Source organism: Scleropages formosus, chromosome 24, assembly GCF_900964775.1.
Source record: "Scleropages formosus chromosome 24, fSclFor1.1, whole genome shotgun sequence".
In the NCBI taxonomy this organism is placed as follows: domain Eukaryota; kingdom Metazoa; phylum Chordata; class Actinopteri; order Osteoglossiformes; family Osteoglossidae; genus Scleropages; species Scleropages formosus.
Window position 1 is genome coordinate 12,662,557 of NC_041829.1, and position 26,222 is coordinate 12,688,778.

The window sequence follows — 26,222 nt, forward strand, 5'->3', positions numbered from 1 at the left end:
GTAGAGTTGCCAAGGATGGAGGAAGGACTGGGATTTCTAGTGCAGATACTGAAAACTCGGTACTGAATATTGTAATGCCAGTCCTCCACGCCACTGTTGTTGGGGGCCACAGTGGTTCAAGCTGCTCTCTTTCAACTCATGAGATTGCAGGTTCAAATCCCACCACCTGCTGTAGTACCCTTTAGCAAAGTACTTGAATTATAAAAATTGCTCTGCTGTATAACTGGGTAAGTCTGTGTAAAGTGCAGGGGGGAGCGGTGGCACAGCAGGTTTGCCCGGGGCCTGCTCTGTGGTGCCCTGCGACAGACTGGCATCCCATCCTGGGTGTGTCCCCCTCCCCCTCCAGCCTTGCACCTTCTGCCACCGCCTTAGGCGCTGGTTTGCCGTGACCCCACTTGGGACAAGCGGTTTCAGGTGTGTGTTTGTGTACTCAGCTTACAAACCATTGTGAATGGAAGTCTCTTTGTAACTCCAACCACAATACAGACAATTTATTCACAGGCTAGGATCTGTAAACGCTCACACATTTTTGCTAACTGCTTGTCCTAGGCTCCGGACCACTGCCACCCAGACTATCTCGGACTCATTGAGCGCAAACCTAGGGGATTACACTCTGGACAGGATGCCAGTCTATTGCAGAGTAGCACACACAGGGCTACATACTTCTGGAGTAAGACTCATTCCAGCAAAAATGAAGTAGTCTTGACTTCTCTTCCCTCAAAGTTTGAGGTAAGAAACATTTAATTTTGGACTTGCTTTTAATTATCAAAATGTAGTTTTTAAATTCATTTATATACTCAATGGCATTCAAATATTTGAAATACCATGCTCAATGCAAAAAGCTCCTGCAATTTGCATTCAGACCAGCAAAACAGAATGCTTTTCTCCCCAAAAAAATACAGAAAATTACAAATTAAGTTAAAAAAATTAGTGGTATCCGCAAAAAGTCTGATTAAATGGTGGAACAATTGTTAACGAAAACGCTCCAGTAGTTCTATGCCTCAAGAAATATTCCACAAAGCTTGGACATTTTGAATTAAAATATCCCTTTCACTAAACATATATTCAATATTTCCTAATTCTTGGATCCATATCTGTATTCTAAATTAGTCTTAAAACAAGTGGGAGCTTAGGCATTTTATCATAGAATAATGCTCCCAGTCACTCCAACGCAAAGCCTGTTGCACTGATTTGTGTGGAATTCTGCTTTGTACCCTTTTTACAGCACTTCTGTCCAGCCCTTATGTTTGAACACAGGGGAACATATAGTACACTAGAATACATTTACATAGCTGCTTCTTCACAGTACACATGTGACACAAATCCATTTAAGCAATGTCCATAAATACCTGTGCCAAATGCTGAACTCAAGGCGCAAGTGGTACACTTCGGGGGGGGAAAAAAGGGAGCATCTGCATCGGGGCTCCTCAGCACCTGCAGCAACTGCTCAAGGGATTTCAGTTAGAGCACAGCTAACAAAACCCAAGGGAAGCAGTCTCTGTAGACCTAGGACCCCATTGCGCCACACAGCAGGAGCATGTGCTGGTGTTCCCTTGGGTGGCGTGCGGTCACTCTGCAAACTCTGGGGCAACATGCAGCATGAGTAGGTCAGCACCCCGCCGCACAACCATGTTGAGGCTGTTGCTGCTGCGAACTGCATTATAGATCTCCTCTGTTGTCTTCACAACACTGCCATTGATCTCCAGCACAATGTCACCGGGCTTTAGGCCTGCCCTGAAACATGGAAGGGACAGACCTTACATGCCAGCATCAGCAGAAGTGAAAGTAAACAAAGTTCAAATTCAGTTTTATTCAATTAACCTTGATGGTAGTATTAATAGTAGGTGTCCTCAAAGGGCTTAATCTAACAGAGAAATTGTGCAAAAAACCATGTTGTATTAGTGAAAATGACAATCACAATGTAATACGGAGCATGTAGGTATTACACAGAGAGGATGAAAATACAGAAAAAGAGAGCAAAGCCACTATATTACTAATTTCCACCAAGGAAGAATGAAGAGCATGTGCTTTCACAAAATAAAACTGTCACTCACAGACTGGCTGGAGAGCCAATGATGATGCGGTGAATGAGGACCCCATGGGTCACATCTGGAAAGGTGGGGTCCCGCATCCTCAGCTGTTTAATGATACTGAGGGTGGGGAACAAGTGGGCAGGAAGAACAAAAGACCAGCCGTGATGATCATAGAGCAGAGGTCTTTCTGAACAACATAGAGAACATCAGCATCCAAAGGATACACTGAGCAGTCCAAACATACTCTTCCCCCACCCCTTTAAAACAAAACTGCTGCTGTGGCAAGGGGAGTTTTTCACTGAAGCATCTTCGGTGATTCCCATATTCCCAACTCGTACAGAATAAGTGTATATGAAAATATGATTTACTATGTATAATGACTATACACACACACACACACACACACATATATATATATATATATATATATATATATATATTAAGAAAGGCTTTCACTTTATAACACCCCATGCCAGGCACTTCACATTAACTGCTTAAGGAAAAAATACTGCAGAAATGGGCAACTGTTTAAGAGCCATAAACATTCTGGTCTGAAAATGATGAACTAGGTGGACGGCATTTATAAAATAGTAATGAACGAACAAACCTCTTGCTTTTACCTTGGTGTCAGCGTTAGCATCATCACTCCAATGTACCGCTGCTTTGTCGCCGTTTCACCAAACCAAGATTCTGAAGACAAGGTGGGAAAAGACACAGTTAGCTTTGTAACTTTGTTAAAACACTGGAAAGGAGTGAACAGGACAGTAGCAATGCACTAAGTTGCCTGGGAACACATCTTTACCCAAAGAATTCTTTTACAACAAAATTTATATGACATATGTAACTTGCATACCATCTATGAAATATTCATCCCACATTTACATCTAGCAAGGCTTAAAAAAAAGACAACTGATAAATACATATAAGGGAGTGAGAAACAGCTGTTCAGCAATATACTGAGTTTAAGGCAGTGTTTTGAATGTTGTACATGACTATACCATAATTTTGAGCCTTTACAATACATTGGTAAACACCTGGTTTTTCACCCAGCGATTGTAGAATTAGGAGGATTTTCCTTCTATGTTAATTTTACATCTCTGAATTTTTCTTAATCGTTATACTTGTTCACATTCATGAAATAGCTTGACCACAGCCTGTTCCAAGCTTTAAGAGGTGACCATGTTGCATAAACAAACTTTTTCACATTTAAATGAATGGTAAATTATTCTTCAAATAATTCAAATTACCATGAGTTTTCAAGAACTACACTGGAAACAAAGACGGAAAAATAAAAGTCTTCTAAACCATACACTGGCTCTTCATTTTATGAACAGTCGGGGCATGAAGTCTGTCACTTGTTTGTAAATCCAAAGATACTTGTACCACTAGGTCACAATCAATAGAAGTTTAATAATACAAATATCTTTTGGATTATTTGCTGTTAAGATTCTGTTAAAACCTTAGATATACTAAACTAGTGCTAATGTTTGAAGTTAATAAAATCTTTTATTATAGCTTATACTGGTACTACTTACTTAATATAACTGAAAAAATAGTCACCACCACCTCCCATTTAATGCTGATTATTGACTGATCCATCCCATAAACATATGCAGTGTTTATCTTGTTAGTGATCACCAAGGCTAATGAACACCAGACATGAGCTGTAAACACTGAAAGAGTTGAATCAGTCTCACTCCTCCACTGTTTGAGTGTTTTACTGCCAATGTGTGGGAGCATAAATATGGGCTGCAATATTAGAAAATCCATAATTGAAGAATATGTAATTAAAAACAAATAACGGGAATTTTTTCATCTCTGAAAATTCTGAGCATGAGGAGCAAGTGTATTGTCTGGTGTTGAACATACTAAAGCCTATATACATGAAGGTAGCCCATTATAAGACAGAGATTGACACCCACTCTTCTTGTCTGTGGCACTGCTGAGGAAGAGCTTGAGGCGATCTGACGGTATGGCAAAAGAGATGCCTGATGTCACCTTCATGGTATTGATTCCAATGACCTCACCATCCTGTGGGAGCAAACACAGGAGTCCCCAGTCATAGCCAGCACAGGTGAAGTGACCCAGCAGGAGCGAATATTACTCCACAAGGACAGCCAGCTAATGGTCAGGGTTTAATCAGATCACAACATCTTACTGAATAAAAATTAGGTGTAATTTTATTGCCACATCAATTTTAAACTTTTTTTTAAAAATACTAGTTAGACATGCAGCTTTCACCATTCGGTACAGGTGCTCGGCTCGCCGTGACCCCGCTTGGGACAAGCGGCTTCAGCCAGCGTGTGTTTGTGTGTGTACAAGTGCTCACTGTACAAAATGAAATAACACTGCCAACATGGCACCTCTAGATATTTGGCTGGTGTCATTCCAATATTCCAACTGATTAGAAACAGTAACACCATTGCATTTATTTACTACAGCTTTTGACACAAAGATGCCTTCTTAGTACTAATACTGAACCATGAAACCATTCATGTTTTATTTAAATTTAGAGTCCAGCATCACAACCTTAACACCAAACTTCTCAAAAGAGTTCTGACACTGAGACTTACCAAGTTAATTAAAGGCCCTCCAGAATTCCCAAACTGTAGATACAGCAAAACCACAATTAATGTCACAGAACATATTTAAATCACTTCTCTCAGAAATAAGAACTTTCCATCAGATGGGGGAAAAAAAAAGGTTAGCATTTACTGATTGCAGCACATTTAGTGCAGGTATATCCTTGAGTGTCACTAGCAATAGGTTAAGCACTGGGTACAAATCCAAATCACATTAATCACATATCCAGCATAATGTAGCTCATCTCCCAACACTGTACCAGGGAGACTGTACGTAGGGGATAAGAACAACTCACATTGATGGTGGCATCAGTCTGGATGTATTCCATGTCGGAGTTGGACAAGCCCAGCTCCTGGCTGCCTCTCTGTGCCGAGCTCACGATGCCTGATGTTATGGTGTTGCGCAAGGCAAAGGGGCTTCCCATGGCAACCACAAACTCACCCTGCCGCACCTCAGAAGACTTCCCCAAGGGCAGAGTGGGTAGGGGATGCTGGAATGGGGGGAAAGAAACACCTATTCTTGAACCAGTCTGTGCGAGGGAGGTTAGAGACAGAGACACAACTCATTTTGCACCTGCTCTGCCGCTGAAAGTTCCCATTAGGTTTAGCGTCACACTTGGGTCTCCATTTCATACGCTGCATAAAATATTGTTTGATTTTAAGCAAACTAAACCATTTGCAATTTGACTTTGTCAGATCAATTTCTGGGACAAAACATCCTGCCTTCACAGATCATTCCTCCTCAATGTGTCTGTGTCCTTTAATGCTAAAAGGGACTTTTTCTGACTGCGGGAAGTCAACCCACAGAAGACCACTGTGAAGAACTTTCACAGACAGCAACCATCCATAAACAAAGGCGTTTTGTCACAGCTCTGACTTCCGCACCATACCTGAGCGTTGATTTTAATGGTGGCGATGTCCGCCACCTGGTCGACATCTTGAACTGTGGCGTTGTAAATATCCCCATTGGTGAGCTTTACTCTTACTCCTCGCTTGTTGGCCACCACGTGGGCATTGGTCACGATGAGCCCATCGCTGTTGACGATGAAGCCCGAGCCATTTGAGATTGGGACCTCTCTCCCAGAAAACGGATGCCTGGAACAGCGAGAACCTTCATTCAATTTCTGTTATGGAAATCAGATGTACACACACACACACCTTTTCAATCACCACATTTTATGCTGACATTCCACTAATAATATCACCTACAGATCTGCATATCCTCCAGAGACATAAGCCAAAGCATATGATGTTACATAAGGGCAAAAATATTCACGTTTTTAAACCTGTTTAATGAGCTGCAAGTTGATGTCTTACATCAGTATACACAACGTATACAGTGTGTAACCAATAACCATACAGTTGGGTCTATGCACTCACGGGCCCAGTTGCTTGACTACAAACTCTTCTTTAACTGAATGGATGTTTTCAAAGTAAAGAAATATTGCTGGTATTTATCCGATTCATAAAATCGTGCCAAGAAACAGCCAATTTATGGAAGCCAAATATATTCTGAAAACCGGCTCATCTGGGTGGCAACTACGTCCATCTAACTGAAAGCAGGAACTTGAACTGCTAGCAAAAGCAAACTGTGCAAACATGCAAAACTATATTCTTTTCTATGACCCACTTCTACTGTTGATGTAATACACTCACCGTATTTTTCTTTGTGATGTATGTCGCTTTAGAGAAAAGCATCTGCTAAATGAATGTAAATTACTATTGTGTTTGGGGACGTAGGGGACAGCTGGAACAATAGTAGTTAAGGATTGTTTTACACTACAATAAAATAATGCAACAACCACGATGGGAGACACGGGAGCTGAGTTCCTATATCCAGATCAGGACTGACATTTACATTAATTCAGCAGGTATGGAGCTGACACCTTGTCACTTGCAGTGCTAGATGTGACTGAAGGGAGTTCAGCGCAGTGTATTCTCTCTCTCTACCTCATGTTACATGTACACACTCATCGTGCGCAAAGGGCAATTTAGAGAGACCAATTCACCCGAACTGCATGTCTTTGGACTGAGTCTGTGGTGTGGGAGGAAACCAGAGCACCCGGAAGAAAAACACACACACAGACACGTGTCGGGGAGAACAAGCAACCGACCCACACAGACCCAGAGTCGCATTCGAACCCACAACCGAGGGCTGGAAGAGAGAGAGCCCGCCGCCCCAGAGTCACAGCCTCACCGGCCCATTATTTCGATATAGACGACGGCCGGCGCCGACTTCTCCACCACGTCTGCGATGAAGTTGTATCTGTATCGCGGGCTGTCGGGTTTGAAGGGAGCGGCACACTCCGCCGTAGGAAAAAATCCCGGAAAAAGTTCAAAAACACGGCCGGCTTCTTCATCCCAGCAGGATTTAAGAAAGGCGGCCCCCCCGAAGCCCAGCCCGAGGGCCACAGCAGTTCTCAGCAGACGGGTTCGGCTCGAGCCGCGGCCCCACTGCCCCCAGCCGCCAGACCAGGCTTCTCCCGCCGCCGCTGCCGCTGCTGAACTCTCGTTGCCAGCGGCGGCTCCGCTCCTCCTGTCTGCACCATGACTCGCATCCTGGTGCGCTGAAAAGAATGTCAGCGTTCGCTGTGAAACAACACGCGTCTCACTACAAATGTTCCGACTGCAAATTCTTAATTTTCGCAACAATAAACGTCCGCTGACAGTCGCGGCCATTTTTCTTTGTCACGTGACTTCCGATTCGTGCCGTTAGAGTTCCTTATTGGTGGGATGGAAGTCACGTCACGGCAGGAAGACGAGGCGCCTTACGGGACGTTTCAGGGGTTGTCGCCTCGCGCCGCCGCGCCCTCCTTCGTTTATCGGGAACTTACCAAGAGACGGTTAAAAATGTTTATATTTTGAAACGCTTTGGCGCAAAAAGAATGAATTATTTTCAATTTTTAATATTTGCCCTGTGAACTTTGGCGTGCAACTAGTGCTACATTTTAAGTATAAAATGTTGCAATTATCTGTCTGTGATTTACCTTCGTTTCAGATTCTTCAAGTAGCCACTGATAATGTTTATTAAAGTTTATATATGAAATGCGTACACTAGTATTTCAACATTCCCCACAGGTACTTTGCGCATTTCTGGCTGACCCTGCCAATGGGTCGTGTGGCCAAGTCCTGGTTCCAACACAAGGGCCAAAACGGTGTGACACGGCCTGCTCCCTATAGCGGGGCTGTAAAGCGCCATAGGAGCGCAGTGGTCGAGGTGGAGGTGGAGAACCTCCTCGAGTGCAGGATCAGGAGGAGAGGACTTTGAGAGCTTTTGGAACTTCAGTTCAGCTTGACGAGAAATTGAGGCGGGATAGCTGGTAGCTTAGTGATCAGAGCTTCCTTCCTTCGTGTGGATCCAAAGGGCATAGGTTCGATCCCCCCCTCTGGTTGTAGTACAGTGGCTTGAGCAACATATTTACCCTGAATTGCAGCAGTAGAAATTACAGAGCTGGTTAAGTGTCTCATAACTAACCTGAACATTTTAAGTTGCTTTAGAGAAAAGCAACAACTATTTCTATTTTATTTAAAAAAAAAAAAAAATGCACAAACGGGGTAGATGTGAAGAACACCCAGAGAAAATGGCAGATAGTGTATGAGAGTACCCTGGGACAAGGCCAGGGGATTAACTGCATGACTTGAGGGGTGAAGCTGGTGGATTTTTTTTTTTTTTTTAAATAGTTTTCACAATTGGAACCATGGTGTGTGCTTTTGTTTTTAACAGTGGAATAGATTTTACTGTACATAGTTCAGCATATCCACAAGCTTAAAGTCACTGAAATAAATTGGTAAGTATTATGTTGGGACAGTTTGAACTATCAAGACATCAAAAATGGCTGGTAGCACATGCTTCAGGGCATTCACTTAAACTTGGGGGGGGGGGGGGAATTATATATATCTTCAACGCTTACCTTACTGAAACAAGTTTTCTACTTAAAGTCACATTGACTCAGCCACTGTGAAAACCACTTGTGAATAAGTTATGTAGCAAAACAAAATTTTCCCCTTTGTAGAATTCAAGGATGCATTTGAAAATTCATTCAGTGCAAGCCTTCCAGAAATAGCAATCATGGTAAATATGACACAACAAAAGGTGCCCATAAAATTGTTTATTGGCTCAGTATGTACAGAGCGCAGTAAGGTCTGCCAACACAAGGGATAATAGGACAGGCAACAAAACGGAAAATGTGAACAAACAAATGTGTCACAACCCCTGCATCTGTCTGACAGGAGCCCTTAACCCAAATCCTCTTCACCTTCCTCCTCAAATTCACCCTCCTCCTCTGCAGTGGCATCCTGGTACTGCTGATACTCAGATACCAGGTCATTCATGTTACTTTCTGCTTCCGTGAACTCCATTTCATCCATGCCCTCCCCGGTGTACCAATGCAAGAAGGCCTTGCGCCTGAACATGGCAGTAAACTGCTCCGAGATGCGCTTGAACAGCTCCTGGATAGCTGTGCTGTTGCCGATGAAAGTGGCGGCCATCTTGAGGCCACGTGGCGGGATGTCACATACAGCGGTCTTTACATTGTTTGGGATCCATTCCACAAAGTAGCTGCTGTTCTTATTCTGTACATTCAGCATCTGCTCATCCACTTCCTTCATGGACATGCGACCACGGAAAACCGCTGCCACCGTCAGGTAGCGGCCGTGGCGTGGGTCACAGGCGGCCATCATGTTCTTGGCATCAAACATTTGCTGGGTGAGTTCAGGTACTGTCAGTGCACGGTACTGCTGGCTGCCTCTGCTGGTGAGTGGGGCAAAACCAGGCATGAAGAAGTGTAGACGAGGAAAGGGCACCATGTTGACCGCCAACTTGCGCAGGTCAGCATTGAGCTGACCAGGGAACCGCAGGCAGGTGGTGACTCCACTCATGGTGGCGGACACCAGATGGTTGAGGTCCCCATAGGTGGGTGTTGTGAGCTTCAGTGTGCGGAAACAGATGTCATACAGCGCCTCGTTATCGATGCAATACGTCTCATCTGTGTTCTCCACCAGCTGATGAACTGAAAGCGTAGCGTTGTAGGGCTCAACAACGGTGTCTGACACTTTGGGAGAAGGCACAACGCTGAACGTGTTCATGATCCGATCGGGATACTCTTCGCGGATCTTGCTGATCAGCAGCGTGCCCATGCCAGAACCCGTGCCCCCACCCAGGGAGTGGGTGAGCTGAAAGCCCTGCAGGCAGTCACAGCTCTCTGCCTCCTTCCTCACTACATCCAAAACAGAGTCCACTAACTCTGCTCCCTCTGTGTAGTGCCCTTTGGCCCAGTTGTTTCCAGCTCCACTCTGACCTGAGAGCAATTTCAGGGAAAAAAAAAATGCCATTTACCAAGACACAACTGTAAACTTTTTAGCCTTTAGAAATTAAGCCCAAAAAGAATGCCAGCATTTTAGTAAACGCTAGTAATGCACAGATTGTATTTCTCCGAGACGTGCATCACTTTGGAAAAAAGCATCTGCTAAACGATGTAAATGAAGTAAGATGTTTCATAGTAAAGTTCTCAAGCATTTTAAAAAACACCCAGCACTGTTTTCAACAGGGTAGAACAAAGGCTTTCTGACTGTCAGAGCATTACTCATTTCACAACACCACACAGAAATCCACAGCCGTCACATGAATGGAATGGTGCCAACTGAGATCAGCATCTCTCAGCTAACAATGCACAACAGAAGCCAGGCTTTTTTTTTTTTTTCCCTCTCCTTCTCCTTACCAAAGACAAAATTGTCTGGTCTGAAGATTTGGCCAAATGGTCCAGACCTCACAGAGTCCATAGTGCCTGGCTCCAAATCGACCAGGACCGCCCTGGGGACGTACTTCCCACCTGGAAATTCATAGCCAAAACTCATTTCTCAGTAGCAGAACTGAAACAAGTTTCAACAAATATAAAACTTTGATACCAAGTACTACAGAGGTAAATTTCACATGCATTTCAGTTCCTTACCAGAGGCTTCGTTATAATACACACTAATTCTGTCCAGCTGCAGGTCACTATCTCCATGGTAACTACCGGTTGGGTCGATACCATGTTCATCACTTATGACCTCCCAGAACTGGGGGGGGGTGAGAGAGATAACGGACAGCACAAAAAAAAGAAAACATGCAAGACAGATTATTAACACAGGAAATCATTCACTAGAAATATTTCACACTAAGGGGGTGCGGTGGCGCAGTGGGTTGGACCACAGTCCTACTCTCCAGTGGGTCTGGGGTTTGAGTCCCGCTTGGGGTGCCTTGCGACGGACTGGCGTCCCATCCTGGGTGTGTCCCCTCCGGCCTTACGCCCTGTGTTACCGGGTAGGCTCCGTGACCCCGTATGGGACAGGCGGTTCTGAAAGTGTGTGTGTGTGTGTGTGTGTGTGTGTATTTCACACTATTCAACAAATTCAATGGAAGCCCAGTATTTGTATTTTGCTTACAATTTTGTCCAGGGTCACTGACAGCATATCGCTAGTATCACTGTGCTACTTACAGAGACCAATATACAAACTACAGGCAAATTCAGACAATGCTTTTGGGGTAGAAGAAAACAATAACCCTTGAAACCATTTTTTTTTTCCTGAACCGCTTGTCCCATACGGGGTCGCGGGGAACCGGAGCCTAACCAGGCAACTCAGGGCATAAGGCCGGAGGGGGAGGGGGACACACCCAGGACGGGACGCCGGTCCATCGCAGGCACCCCAAGCGGGACTCGAACCTCAGACCCACCGGAGAGCAGGACCTGGGCCAACCCACTGCGCCCCCCTTGCAACCAGTTACATAAAATATTTTACTGGTTCAGCCAAAGCAGAACAAAGTACTGCCAGTGGTAGGAAACCACTAAGTGCTATTGGGTATCCCCCAAATAAAGAGAGGTACACCACAGAGATTGTATTCCTGAATTTCTGGCCATTCTAGCATAGGCCAGGTTATTTTATTTATTTAAAACACACTGGAGGGATGAAAACCCCTCCCATACATACATGGGGAGAACATGCCAACACAGAAGAAGCAGGGTTCAAACCCATGTCCAAAGAGATAAGGTACCAGACAGTGCTGCTCTCTATCCGCAAGCCACGTAATATTTAGCTCAGAAGTCTACCATCATAGTACCTATACAGCTATATACAGAACATGATCATCATGTATAACTAATACTAACTGTTCAATGATCTCTTTCGGGGGATACCGTTATTATAAAATTATCAAAATAAGTCATTTCTTGGGCTGGTCTAATTTAGGGCTATCTGAACGAGCAAGTCTCTTTTAGTTTTAGACTCTCTTCAATTTTAGAAAGGCACAGCTGGCATGAACGCCCTCAGGGGAAAAGAGCGAAATAACAGAACGTCTTGCTTTCGATGACGAAAGGGTATCGACAGCGCGACAGCCGCGTACCGCAGAGCGAAGCGCGCGCGCGCGCGCGCGCGCTGGGTGTTGGCTGCTGCAGTAGCGCGCACGCGCACGGCCCGAGGCGGCAAACTAGCATCGGCCATCTTACCTTTCTGCGCGGGCTACTTTTCCGCGCGGTTAACACCCGGTTTCTCTACTTTTTCTTTTTAAAACCCAAAGCTGAAAAATACGCTCATCAATAAGTTAAAATCGCTCCATTAATTTTTTCTGTGCTTCTTTATATTTGAAGTGAATCCAGAATAACTGACCATTTATTAAGATGCTTTGTCATGTTAAAATGTAAAGAGTTAGACAAAAAAAAAATAATGCTGAATAAAATAGTTTCACTGCTGAAACAGAATGGTACACCACACCAATATATAAATATTGGACTATAATCACGCTTCTGGCTGGTAGGGGCGAAACAAAGCTCCGACGAAACACGACTACCTAGCTAGCGTAGGCACCAGGCCTTCTAGTAAGTGCGATAATTATTCGGCTCTAAAAAACATAAAGCCCTACAAAATTAATTTCCATGGAATCGGTTAAAATATTTACAAACCTTAGCTCCAATTTGGTTCCCACACTGGCCCGCCTGCAAATGAACAATTTCTCTCATTTTGTTTTTTTGTTGGTTTTTTTTTTTTTTTGTGCTGAAAAGAATCACAAGAGCGAACACGAATTCCGAAGTCACTCTCTACCACTTCAATCCGTGCAAACTAAATAGAGTCCCTGTTTGCATCATTTCGACCAATGACAGCAGGCCTTGTGCGCCCACTGGCTCCTCGCGCTCCAATTCTCTTATTTTCATTGGCTGGTATTAAAACCAGTTTTAACCGGCTGCTCCAAAGCTGTTCTCCAAGGAGTGCCCCGCTATAAGCGTGAAGTGCTGGCGAAGGTATCCGTAGAATAATACTTACAAAAATAAGAGATTAGTGAAATAAAACGTTATACTAAATTTGATTTAAAAAATTGACACAGTTTCGAGAGAAAAGCGTATATGTTACTTCCGAAGCAATCCAGGTCAATTATAAAACCATGGCATATCCGATATCCCCATATTGTCATCATTGCTCATCATCCTCGTAATATTTCTTCGTAATTTACATTTCCTCGTCATAATATACCACCGTATAAACTAGTATACATACATTACACGAGTAGCTGTATACATTTTTTTTTTAATTATTAAACAGATAACATACATGCATAAGTTTACTGAGCACTTAGGAGATAGAAGTGAAGGAGGTAAGTTCTGAGACCCTCCTTGAATGTTGAGATTCAGCAGTTCTGAGTGAGAGAGGGTGGTCATTCCATCACGGTGGAGACAAAATTGCAAACCTTTCTGATTTTTAATTTTGGACCTCTTGTGCATAGAACCACCAAGTGGAAAGAGATGGAGGAGTGTAGCACTCTGGTTGGGGTGTAGTGAGTGATCAGGTCTTGTACATAGGGGAGCAGATCTGTTCATGGTTTTATAGGTCGTAACAAGTCTTGAATTTGATATGGCCAGCTATAGGAGATGAGGAGGGGTGATACATGGGAACACTTCGGCAGTCAAACACTGCTCGTACAGCAGAGTTCTGTATTAGCTGGAGAGGTATGATGGCAGAGGCTGGAAGACCAGACAGGAAAGAGTTGTGGTCATCCAGTGTGGAAATCACCATGACCTGGACCAGGAGTTGCATAGTTTGTTGTGCTGTTTACGTATTCCTTATCTTTACATACTCAGCTTTCCATATTTGCCAAATTAACCTCAAAGTATTACATGAATCCACTAGCGGTACAGTTTACCCTGCACTTAACCTGCTTTACTCACTTATGTAGCTGAATGTATTCCCAAAGGAAGAGGGGGGTGAGTGAAGATCCACTCCTTGGACTTTAACTGACAGCCTTTAGCTAGTGTGCAGCAGTATTTCTTTGGACACATTCAAATAATTATGTTGGCATAAATTAGTATTACAGGCTATTACTGCAAGTTCAGTTGAATGGGTGAGGGCAGATGGTGGCACAGCAGTCTGAGTGGAGTTTTCACACTTCCCTCCCACAGTCCTACTGGCGTGTTCGTCACAGTGTCAATCGGTGAATTTTCTCACAGTGATCAATCAAGTGTTAGTGTAAAGATGGCATTTTCCTACAACTGGGCTTCTCAAAAGATGCTGGCAGAGGCCAACTGAGGACCAGAACAACTGGGGCTCTCCAGGGACAGCTGGCAGTGTAGTTGAGCTGCTGCCTTTGAACCCACAGGTTTGAATCCCACCTCCAGCTGTAGTACCCTTAAGCAAGGTACTTTCCCCCAAATTTGCTCCAATAAAATTACCCAGCTGTATAAATGGGTAAATACTTGTAAGTACCTTAACATTCTAAGTTGCTTTGGAAAAAAAGCATCAGCTAAATGAATAAATGTTAATGTAGATATATTAAAGGGTAACAGTTTTACCAGTCATGATGGCATAGTAGTTAGGCACGTAGTGCAGGTAAATTGTAATGTCTGCGCTGCACAATCAGGCATAGTTTGGTTCCCTGTTTAGTCTATGGAGTTTGAATATTCTGAAACATCTCTTTGGAGAAAAGCACCAGCTAAAGGAGGAGATGTACTCAAACTTTGATGTGCTCTATAAGCTATCACTGGTTTACTCTTTGGAAATGTTATGAAAAAAACCACATTTTCATGATAGGGAAATGGTGCACTTCAAAGACAAAGCTAAACTGATGCAAAAATTAGCATAGAAGAAGTGTCATTACAAAATCAGATTTATACAAGGGAAATGTAAAAGGACTGAGTAAGAACTTGCAGGTTAGAGAACCAATAATACAACCTGGCTATAGTGAGCATTATAAATACCATACAATTTAATGAACCAGCTTAGTCCTCATTTTAGAACATTTACAGCATTAACAAAACATTCGCTGTGTTTTAAATGAACTTCAAAAAGTCAAACCAACATTTCTGCAACCATGACTTTTCAGTTTTCTAAAAATGCACAATATTAATTTGTATTGAGCCATTGAAAGTATCAAAATACTTGTTTTTAGATGGAAATAAAAAGCACATCCATGACTGACATGCAAAAAAAAAAAAAAAAAAAAAAAAAAAAAAAAAGTCTTTAGCAGGACACCCTACATTTGGGTCAACATCTTAATGAGCTTGTCTGACGATTCTTTTCCTCCAGATACTGCATTCTTCACTCCTGCATCCATGATTCCACCAATGACTATTTCCAAACAATGTGTCTTGCATCTGACTGCACTCCAGATTCAGTCCACACTTAGTCCATGTTTCTCAATGTAACACCTGAAAGAGGTGAAAACTGGACATTTGAATAGTTCAGTGACATGGTTGGTACACATATGCTTGAATCACAAAAAAAACAAGCTATTTGTGCGTTACTGAACATTTTGCCATTTTCCCCAGCATATATAAAAACTTGAAGTGCATGAAGGAGAACATGAAATAGATCACATCAGAACAGAATTGTGCATCAACTATTCAAAGCATCAAAATGATCAAATTAGATCCTTAGGCTTCTTAAAATGCTTCTATTTGAAACTTAGGTAAATCATTTCTAAAGTTAATTCTATTGTAATCATTTCTCTTCTTGATAATTCAGTAACGCATCTTAACATGCTCACTTTTCCCATGATCTGTTAGTCATCTAATGTCTAAGTGTTCATGCTCTATAAGTCTGAGATCAAAACTGTTTAATAACACAAACTTTCACGCAGCTACTCATGTAAGTTTTTTTTAAAAAAATTAAGAATGTGATAAGGAATTTTCAATATTCAGATAAGTTTTTGTGTAGCTATTTCTGTGATGTACGTTAGTTCATATGGTAGAAAGTAACTAACTGTACTCTAGAATCACACGTGTGCATCCAAGTCTCTTTTCTAATGTAATGCACACATGGTATTTTGTCAGATGTCGCTGGTACCCCATAGCAAAGTATTGCTATAGGTAATGGTAGTATGTCACTGTACCTTGGCTGCTTGACTGGATGCAGGTTTGATTCCTGCTCAGTATGTATGGAGTTTGCATGTTCTCATGGGTTTCCTCTGTGTATTTGCACTTATTCATTTAATAAATATTTTTTTCTGAAGCAACATACAATGATTATTATGTAGCATTCAAAGTGACGGTGTTGGATACGCTGTACTGAAGCCCCTACAGTCATCCATATATTTTATACAGCAGAGCAGTGTAACACACACACACACACACACACACACACACACACACACACACACTCCAAGATGACTACCTCTAGTGTATAGGAGGAAACCCACAAACACAAGAACATGCAAACTCTATACACTAAACAGAGAACCAAACCTATGATCAACTGTCCAGCGCAGACACCTTCTGAGCACAATTTACCTGCAACTACCTGCCCAACCACTATGTCACCATGACTGATTAAACCGTTACCCTTTAATACATAACTACATTTATTTATTTAGCTAATGCTTTTCTCCAAAGCAATTTACAATGTTAAGCTACCAACAACTATTTACCCATTTGTACAGCTGGGTAATTTTACTATGCAATTTGGCTAAGTATCTTATCTTATCAATCGTATCGTATCAATCTTACTATGGCCAGAGGTGGGATTTAAACCTATGACCTTTAAGTCCAAAGGCAGGGGGTCTAACCCCTGCACTACCAACTGCCCCAACTAATCTAATAACTAATCCTTTGCACTAAATTTAGTCAAATGTGTGTTGGCTTTTGTGCATCTCAATTTAGTTTATAAAGTTTATTGATCTTCTCCAAAGCAACTTCCAACTGAAGAAAAGTTACTTTAACTGATCTATATTTAGTTCACATACATCATCTGAGGTCACTCCACACATTTCTACAATTATTTAAGTAATTTGTTTTCTTGTAACTCGCCAGGATAAGTCTGTGCTAATACTGAGTGAAGTGTTTGAGGCCAAGAGCAACACCAGCCCTCCATGGACTGAGTCTGACATACCTGTGGTAGCTTGGAGAAAGTTTTAATAAAAATCCTTTTCTAGCCATCCAGTTAAATTGGTCAGTGCACTGACTAAGACCTAAAACAGCACACAATACTTCTCTTTGCAACTCTGCATAAGTACTCATTAGATCGTAATTAAAAATTGCAGGAGTTGTCGTCATCCCACGTCAGCTATAACTAAGTATTTGAGACCTGTATTTTGACTTACCTTCTGGCATAAGCATACAAGGCCTCCTTTCTTTCTTGCAATGACAGGTGTCTGTCAACAGGAGACTTCTCAAAAGTGTTAGCATGACTCTGTGGAGACAAGGAAACACCTGGATCCATTAATGCCATTTTCTCTTAATAGGTTTTGTAATTAAAAAATGATTTGATTGTGACACTACATGTTCTAAAAAAAATGTAATGATTTTATCACACAACGGTGTCCAGTCACATGTTGCACCTCAATTCTGGGTGGGGGCATTGTTCTGGGGACTAGGGAGCTTCTGGATGGCCCTGCAGAGGTTTCATCTGATCTCTCACCCCAGGTGTCTCCGTGCTCTTCCAGCAGGTTAGTGATAGTTGTGTTCACACAGTTTGTACATGCTACAAACATAGAGATAAAAGGAAGAATGCTAGCATTTGAACCAAAAGGTAGAAGACTGTGTGGCTTGCACACATCCTGCTCTTTATGGTACAGTTCAGACAGGACCAGGGCACAGCATTTTTATAACTGAATAAAACACAAGCCCCAAAAGACCTTACCCGCTGTTAGGCCCAATCCATAAAGGTTTACAAGCTTTACAAACTGGCCCTGCCTACAAGCAGCAACAAAGAAAAATTAGCCAAAATGATCTGGCTCTTAACAAAAACCCTTAAGTTAATAATAGTAATGATTTAAACCACTAACTGCAGTAAACCAAAGTTAAACTGATGCATTAAATAATCCGTACAACTGAGGTAATTTGACCACTGACTGTTGTATAACCTGCTTTCACGAAGCATGTGAAGCTTTTCTGTAACAGCAAAGGGGTGGGGACAGGGAAAGCAGCGCACCCAGATCCTGTGTGATGACTGCCAGCGGGAAACTGGGGAGCACCTCCTTCACCTGCTGAGCCATCTTAGACATGTGGCCACCCTGGAGCCCAGAGCTGGGAACCTGGAGGCCCACAGGATGAGCTGGCTGGTGGGAAGCCAGGGACACACCTGTATGGAACACACATACTAATTTTACAGACCATTCTGTGTGCTTCTGAGAAGCGGAACTTCCCTTGCAGGACTCTATCCTAGGATTCCTGGTTGAGGACTGACATAGAATGGAACAAGAATTCCCTAAGGGTTCCACACTGTTTGTAGTCATTGCTAGACACTTTAATGTACAATTAACACAAACTGCGATTACATGTCTATCGCGATGCAAAACTAATGATTCCTTACCCCACACCACTAGCCACAGACATCACATGGGTTGATTTAGCAAAAAGATTTGAATAAAAGTCAAAAAGCAAAGAAGAATACTGTAGACACGCAAACATTATAAATTCTATATTTACTATAGCCACACTTGATGAAGTGTAATGAAGTGTGACAGTTTTGCTCATTTGAACAAGGTTAACCATTGAGTTAAGCAGACTGGGACACTCCCTACTACAAAGGCTTCTGACCAGATTATATAGAATTAAACTTTGAATTTCCTCACTATAGACACTTTTGCATTGGGCTTTACAATTATGCAAATGCAGCAAAGGGAAATGAATAGCACGGGGACAACACAAGTGTGAGGAAATGCATATCTTACTGGAGTTTGTGGCCAAGACTGTAGGATGCCGCTTCCTTTTCAGATATTCTGCTTTATCTGCCCTGGTGACCCGTGTGGGGGCCATGCCCAATTCAGCAGCCAGGAGCTACAACAGCACACAGCCAGCAAGAGACACATCATATTTGCAAGAAACTATTTCAGATTTAACACACTGCTACCAAAAATTACTTTTTTTGGGGGAGGATAGCCAAATGTAAAAAAGTTATTTGAATTTTCTATATAGTTTAAATCATGAACATTTAAAATAATGTACTGTTATACTGTAAGAGTACATTATTAGTTATTCATGCATCTTACATTGTTTTCTAAACACTTTCTTCCTGCCACACCTGTTTTTACATAAAAACATGTGATCATATCAAACATTTAAGGAAAACATCTATGTTAATCTATCTAAAATTCTTTGCAGTGACATGTAGCATTGTGCATTTGCTCAATTTGACATTCTACACTGAAGTTACTCTGATCCCCTTTTCTAGCTTTGGCATTTTCATTTTTATTACTGATCAGTAAATAAATTTCCCTTTATCAGAAATTATGTTGCTAAATGCTTATGTTTTTTGCCATTTTTCTTCTTTGGAGAAGAAAATATTCTGAACCATTTGGACCGACTCAAGTCTCACTGACAAGATCCGGGATGAAAGCCTAAAATATGCCAATTAGAACTCACAAACTAGACATTCTGGGTGACTAAAGAGTCTTAGCATCTTTTGGTTACACTGTTTTACAATACCTACTGCTTAAACTGTTCTTTTTTACTCTGATTTCTGCCGTTTGCCTACTGTGATGTGCGCCTTACAAAATAGCTTACTGTTCTTAAATCACTGGCAACGGTTTCTGTTACTGACCCTGATGAGGAGTAACAGTTCTTAAAGGTTGGTGGAATTGTTATGCAAAAAGACATCCCTTGCCTGAACCCAATTGCCTAGTCACTGGTTTGTCTTAGGGTTGAAGAGCAACTTCAGTTTCCTCTGGTCTGGCTGTTGAATGTTTTCTTTTTTCAGATATCCTGGGCATAGTTAATCTGTAGGTCACTGTGCTTCAAGCACAAAAAGGGGGAGATGTAGAAGGCTATGGAAAGTTCATCTAGGGGCGGAACGCTAGTCATCTTAGCAAAACACTGAGGAATCCTTACTTGTTCTGTCTAATCAGTATTACACCTTGCTTATCTTTGTGGCCACCGGTGCCAAGACACACTTTGGATTAACTCCCTAGCCAATCGTAAATTAACTTATTTTTACTGGAGCTGTTACCATATCTTCTAGTTCTTGGATGCTTTAGTGTTTCACAGTCTTTCATGAGTGTTAGGAGTCCATAATAGACCACGTTTCTAGTTCTCACACTTCATTGATGTTTTTTTTTTTGTTGTTGTTTTAAACCTGACTGATTCATGAGCCCCAACCTTGTGATGAACACTGGCCACTCTGGACCTTATCTGTCGTCTTCGGTGGGGTGGGGGTGTGTGCCTTGAAGTACTTTGTGACTTCCTGTTGCAATATTCCGTGTAGCACTTTACCTGAATCTCAACTGTACTTATAAAACATTTTACTTTACTAGTCGCAAGAGTCCTTGCTATTCTTCCACACCTGTAAAGATGCCAACGCTACTCGAGTGTCTGATTGCAGGAAGATTCTTGAAAAACAATGTCCTCTCTAGGACAAACAGGCACTGAAAGCAGAAATGCAGGTGGGTCCTTGTGTGTACTTTACCTCCTGTACTTTGTCTGCAAACTCTTGAGGAGAGTCTCCGGTATCTCTAGTCATAGGGGGAAGCCATCTGCAGAAGGAAGAAATGGTAATGTCCTCATGGACAGCATGTTCACATACTGCCCTCCTTCAACCAGTGAAGTACTTCATTTCCCACCTATGCCAAAGTCACATCCATAATCGTTTAATAGTGAGAGCTAATCATTACAATGAGTTATAAAAAAAGAACACAAAAGCATTCAGATGACATTCATAAATGGTACAGCACCAGGCTATTATGTACTAGGGGGTGGCTGGCTGTCTGCCATTCATTCTGAATCACCAAAACAGTCCCCCCCCCCCCCCATCACCCTGGGGTGCTATTTATTTTCTAACTTTACCATATATGGACAATTAGTTTTGCATACTTTGGTGACATCGTTACCAAAATGTAACTGTTTCACTGGATTGTATGATTTAGACCTCCAGAGGAAGAAAGGAAAAAGGATCTGTAACCAAACAGGGTGGGAAAGTGCTCTGTATACAAACACCGAACTGTCCCATCTGCATGCCCCCTAAAGCTTACCAGGTACATGAAGCATTTACATCACTGTACCTGTGTCAGGTCAGATTCTTGCTTACAACCAAGAAAAGAAAATGTAAAAAAGTTCAAGTCAGCAAAGCTGTCTGGGACAAGATACCCTTTAAACAACAGATTTTGCCAAACCAAAGCAGTCCATACCAATTTTTAATTTTAATCAAATAAAATTAAATTTTGGGAAAAAACTGCTCTGAGGCCTGCGGTATGAAGTATAATTGTTCCTGAAAAGGAGTAAAAACATACCAAGAGCCTGCTGCTCTATTCCCAAGAGCCAGAGTCAGCGTTAGATAGTACCTTACTTGATACACTGTGAACGGGATGAACAGAGTCCACAGCAGCTCCGTAACCCATGATGATTCAGCGACACTCTAAAGAGTTTAAAAAGAAGAAAAAAAAGAAAGGAAAAAAAAAAGGGGCAGAAGCTGAAACTAACAAATGCAAATGATGTAAAAAAATCTCACTATTAATTCCTGTTTGCCTGATGGGACTTTTTCTGCTTTGATGTTTCAGAAAATGCTGAAAATTCATGCAAGACAAAAGCAAAGAGGAAATATGTGAAAAATTTTGAAACCAGTTAAGCTGACAGTTTTACTAACACAAAATTTTAATGTTGAAGTTCAAGAAAGCGTTGATATACTCATGAGTTAGGTAAAAGTTGCTTCAATTGTCATGGCCAATCACTTCAGGAGAGAAAGAAAAAGATCAGTAGTGACCTAGATTTAAAAAGACTCACTGGTAGGCCAGCTGCAGTCCACAAGCATATGAACATGGTTCTCAACTAGTCAATGAAAGGCTACATGAAGGCCCACAATGACTTATAACAGAAGCAGAACCAATCAAATGCTTGGCAGCAGATGATCTGCATTCCCCCTTTAAAGTCACTCAGTCTTTTCCATGACAGTTCTTTTGTGGTACTTTCAATTCATTTTTATAAATAAATATATTTTCACTGCAAGGCCAAATGGGGAAAAGGCAAATCGAGTGCTGTCAGTCTCCAGTGCTTCAGATTCAGTTTTGTCCCATGTAAAGCATACTCCGCAGGCTTTGGAAAGCTGAACAATGCACATGAAAAACTGTCCAGGGCACAGCACCAAATCAGAAAACAGGCATCGAACAGCAAGGACGATCCTTACCAGGGGCAGAAATGGTCTCTTCACACGAAGGGCGACAGGCTGAACACAGTCTGACACAGAGAATGCCCAAGAGCTGTGGGAAGTAGCAGGACAGAAGAGTTCAGTGTTCACTCTTGATGTGAGCCTTCCGGCATACTCCACCACCAAATGCCAAACATTATGAATTGTGTACTATGTCCCATTCATGCTACAGACCATCAAAATGCAGAGTTTGTGTTGGTGTGCTACACAACAGGTGTGAATTATGAAGGACTGGAACTTTTCGCGAGATTAGAGTACTTGTGATGGGGACGTGGCTGCCAGCAGTACCTGAACCTGAGAAGACCGGCGCGACCGTTGGTGGTCTCCTCCTCCGGGAAGAGCAGCAGAGGTGGGAGACCATCGCTGCAGCAGTACTGCTGGAGCGCAGCCATCAAGTGAGCCTTGCCAGACACTGCATCCAGCTCCAGGAAGCCCCGTGCCCAGCACATAAACCCTGTAGAGCCCTCCAGCATGGGCTGAGAGGCCGAGGGAGAGCAAGGCCACAGTGAAGGCTGGTGCATAACAACTGGACCCGCAGCAGTTACTACACACTTTAGCCCTAGTCTCACAGATTCAAAAGAAGGGCTCACTGCAACCTCCAGCACTAAGTCCATTTCCTTCATATATATATAGTATAGTGGTTATTGTACCAGGACTATCATCATAAATAGGTTCCAAGAGCAAAATTAAAGGCCAACTAGAGATATGACATACACTGCCATTTTGCTTTTTTGCAAATGTCAGCCACACTGCCACATCATTCAGAATTCATTTGTATACATACTTCACACTAAAAAGAAATTTAGTATGAAATGGTCATACTTTTAGTTACTTGGCCAATTTTTTTTTTTCTTGCATATCCATGTAAGCTTACAAGTGGATATCAACGGCTGATATCAACATCCCAGGTCAGGAAAACCCAGATGGTTTATGAAAGGCTAAAATTGCTTTAATAAAGAGGAAATGCTAAAGCCGGCTTTACTGACTTTACTCAAGTGCTTTGCCGACTACTTGCTCAGTCATAAATTAACCAAGGACCTTCAGCAGTCCGAAGGAAAAGCACATCAAGTATGGCCTTTTTACATCTGTCCAAGAGCTCAACATCTATGCCATGAAGGAAAAAAAAAAAAAAACATGACAAAAAAAAAAAAAGCGTTGACAGTTTCTGCAGATGTTCCGAATCATGGGTGTTTCACTTCCGCATTGTAACGACACAGGCAATACCAGCGCTTCTTCAGCTCTTGGAGAGGAACTACTATGCCTACTGTTTTTTGTACATTTCTCACAGCTGAACACGCGGCAGCACGAAGCTACGCAAAGGCTACTGGCCCCCAGCTACACGTGCACTCCAGCCGCTGGAAATGGGACTGATCCAAAGGACACGATGATGTGTCAGAGCAGCGTCCATTCACTCACAGTGCTACACGACGTCAGGAGGCTGATCATGTTGTGGTCAAACGGAGTCACGTGATTGCACGTGTACAACCTGACGCTTCGGTCCGGGGGCCAACGGTGACTGCGCTTCACATGCATCCCCAGCACTGAGCACATAAACCTTACAAACAACCTGCAACACAGCAGAGGTACAACACAGGGCAATTATTTCTTTGGCCACTTCACACCTTTTGTCCAAGGCGAGTTACTATGATGGTACATACATACATACTCATACTATAGTTAGGTAACAGGTAAAGCTGTTCTAAGTGGGCTGCTGCTGCGCGCGCACGCGCCCCCTCCCTCGCTCACCTCCGGAGCAGACAGTCCGGCAGCGTGCAGCTCACCAGGAACACGTGCGCGCCGATCACGAGCCGCAGCAGCAGCAGCGCGAGGCCGAGTGGCGCGTAGAGCGCGAGCAGCAGCAGCGGCGGGACCCCGGCGTCGCTCGGCCACCTGTGAAACGCGCGAACTGGAGTCACGATGAACGCGTCACCGCAGTGGCTCAGCGTTCTCAGAGAAATACAACAAATTAAGACCTGGCTTCACAAATTAATTACGAACACGCGTAACTATTCCACAACAATGAACAAATAGCTACCACTAGGCTAGCCTAGCTAGCACTACAGTACTACTCCACTTGCACTTCACCTTGATTTTGTGTGATATAACTAAGTTAAAAGTTTCAGCTACATAATTAATGGCCAAATTAATAGTTCCGTCTTGATTCTTGCTCACATAACTGCAAAGACACTCACTGCTTTCACATCTCAGCCACAGGCCTGCTGTCTCTGACTTAACCGTTACCATCATTAACATCAATCTGACGAGTCTTCCTTCGTTCAATTCGTTGTTCCTTGACTTGACATTCATACGTCATTCTTACCTCTGGAAGTCAAACAGCTGCTCGATCCCAGGCGTCTCCATCATTAAACGTATTACCGGAATACATAGACAAAAACACTCCTTCCCGCATTCCGTGTTTCTTACTACTTCAAGCACTCACCGCCGCCGCCACACCAGATTCCATGGTGGAGGGAATATGGACGTAGCGCGACCTCATTGGCTGCCTCTTCTCCTTCTTCTTCCCCGGATGGACCACCACGCCAAATCTAGTGACACATAGGTACCGCCACCTAGCGTCCGGAATGTGAAGAACGTGTTCGTTCAGTAATTAATTCAAGGATTAACTCCTCGCAGCGTTTGGGTGTAGGTTCGAATCCAGCCCAGTCTGGGCGCAGTTTCTGAATTCTCCCAGTGTTTGTATGGGTTTCAGTCCACAGGCCAAAGACATGCTGTTCAGGTTCCCCATAGCGTGTGAGTGACAGAGAGACTGTGTTCCACTGATGTACGGATGAGTGACACAATGTAAGTAGTGTATCTAGCAGTGTAAGTTACCTTGGTGAATAAGGTGTGTGGGCTCATAAAACTACACAGAGTTCGTTGAAAGTCGCTTTGGGGAAAAGCGTCTGCTAAATAAATAAATGTGATTCGGTCCAGAATATTTTACCCATTTATACAGCTGCGTAATTTTACTGGAGTAATTTTACGGTAAGTACCTTGTTCAAGGGTACTACAGCTGGAGATGGGATTCAAAACTGTAGGCCCAAAGGGAGACCAAACTTTTGTGTAAATACGTATTTTAATTTGGACAAAGCTTCAGAACAAAGTGGACAGATATTAAATGTGTTATATTTATTTTTTTATTTTAGTGCAAGGTGTGGAGTGCAAGACAGATGTGTCATCCTTGAGCTTTCCTTTGTATTGATTTAAAATTTTTTGTTGTAAACCTGTTTTTCCCAGGTAATGAGAAATGATTTCTCTATATTCACACATTCAAATGAAAAGTAATCACCCTCCTAAGTTTCTGCTGTAACATTTTTCTGTAGGCTGCCAATGTTACAGAGGGCAGTTGTTAGCACAGTGATTAAAGCTGCTGCCTTTCACCCAAAGGTCATAGGTTTGAGTCTCATCTCCGGTTTTAGTACTTACCCTAAATTGCTCCAGTAAAATTACCCAGCTGTGTAAATGGGTAAATAATTATAAGGACCTTACTTACACTGTACATTGCTTTGGAGAAAAGCATCAGCTAAATGAATTAATGTAAATTTGTTAGTTACACTCTTAGTTACAATCTTTTCTGATAGAAGGGAAATTAGTGTCTATGCTGAATGTTAATTCAGTTTGATAAGCTGATGTGGAAAGATAATATTACAGTTTTATTTTCAGAAAAAAACACATACAGAGAAAATTTAAATAAAGCAGAAGTAGACAATAATTTACTCTGTTCACTATCCCAATTCCTGGGCAGCATGTGACCCTCAGGGTTATTAGTAGTAATAATAATGATGATAATAATAATAATAATTTATAAGACCTTTCTAAAGCAATACCTACAAGAGTTACTTTTCCCCTTCCACATGACAAGTGTAGTGCAGTTGCAGTGAACCGTGTCCTGTGTTGCTGAAGTTGCTGGCTATTGCCGTCGCTCGAGCTGCATTGCACCCAGTGGAGAAAACCACTGGAGGGCACGCTGCAGAGAGTGGGGTTACAAGGCTACAGCTGCATTGCAGGCAGCCCAGAG

General features: G+C 42.5%; 3 protein-coding genes across 5 annotated transcripts; all 3 read right to left on the reverse strand.

Moving 5' to 3' along the window:
• Nucleotides 1-367: 367 nt before the first annotated feature.
• Nucleotides 368-7,302, reverse strand: LOC108918851 (serine protease HTRA2, mitochondrial-like). 2 transcript variants are annotated; one of them, XM_018726454.2, is made up of 8 exons: nt 6,813-7,302; nt 5,506-5,710; nt 4,912-5,106; nt 4,607-4,639; nt 3,956-4,064; nt 2,654-2,723; nt 2,055-2,150; nt 368-1,734 (listed from the first exon to the last, which is right to left on the reverse strand). In XM_018726454.2, the coding sequence occupies exons 1-8, from the start codon at nt 7,292-7,294 to the stop codon at nt 1,569-1,571; spliced, it is 1,356 nt and encodes a 451-aa protein (XP_018581970.2). In that variant the 5' UTR covers nt 7,295-7,302; the 3' UTR covers nt 368-1,568. The 2 variants fall into 2 exon arrangements, with proteins under 2 accessions (XP_018581970.2, XP_029104424.1); XM_029248591.1 differs by lacking the exon at nt 368-1,734 and having other exon boundaries at nt 2,082-2,150; nt 2,641-2,723.
• A 1,407-nt stretch (nt 7,303-8,709) lies between these two features.
• Nucleotides 8,710-12,742, reverse strand: LOC108918893 (tubulin beta-4B chain-like). The gene is made up of 4 exons (XM_018726505.2): nt 12,550-12,742; nt 10,564-10,672; nt 10,333-10,443; nt 8,710-9,912 (listed from the first exon to the last, which is right to left on the reverse strand). Exons 1-4 carry the CDS (start codon nt 12,604-12,606, stop codon nt 8,852-8,854), a joined length of 1,338 nt encoding a protein of 445 aa, XP_018582021.1. The 5' UTR covers nt 12,607-12,742; the 3' UTR covers nt 8,710-8,851.
• Nucleotides 12,743-14,770: 2,028 nt separating this feature from the next.
• On the reverse strand, nt 14,771-24,687 carry LOC108918850 (ancient ubiquitous protein 1-like). 2 transcript variants are annotated; one of them, XM_029248945.1, is made up of 12 exons: nt 24,525-24,687; nt 23,951-24,094; nt 23,621-23,771; nt 22,493-22,680; nt 22,184-22,256; nt 21,345-21,418; nt 20,474-20,540; nt 18,744-18,849; nt 18,002-18,151; nt 17,409-17,551; nt 17,172-17,260; nt 14,771-15,282 (listed from the first exon to the last, which is right to left on the reverse strand). In XM_029248945.1, the coding sequence occupies exons 1-12, from the start codon at nt 24,566-24,568 to the stop codon at nt 15,246-15,248; spliced, it is 1,266 nt and encodes a 421-aa protein (XP_029104778.1). In that variant the 5' UTR covers nt 24,569-24,687; the 3' UTR covers nt 14,771-15,245. The 2 variants fall into 2 exon arrangements, with proteins under 2 accessions (XP_029104778.1, XP_029104779.1); XM_029248946.1 differs by lacking the exons at nt 14,771-15,282; nt 17,172-17,260 and adding an exon at nt 17,711-17,763 and having other exon boundaries at nt 17,496-17,551.
• Between the last annotated feature and the right edge of the window lie 1,535 nt (nt 24,688-26,222).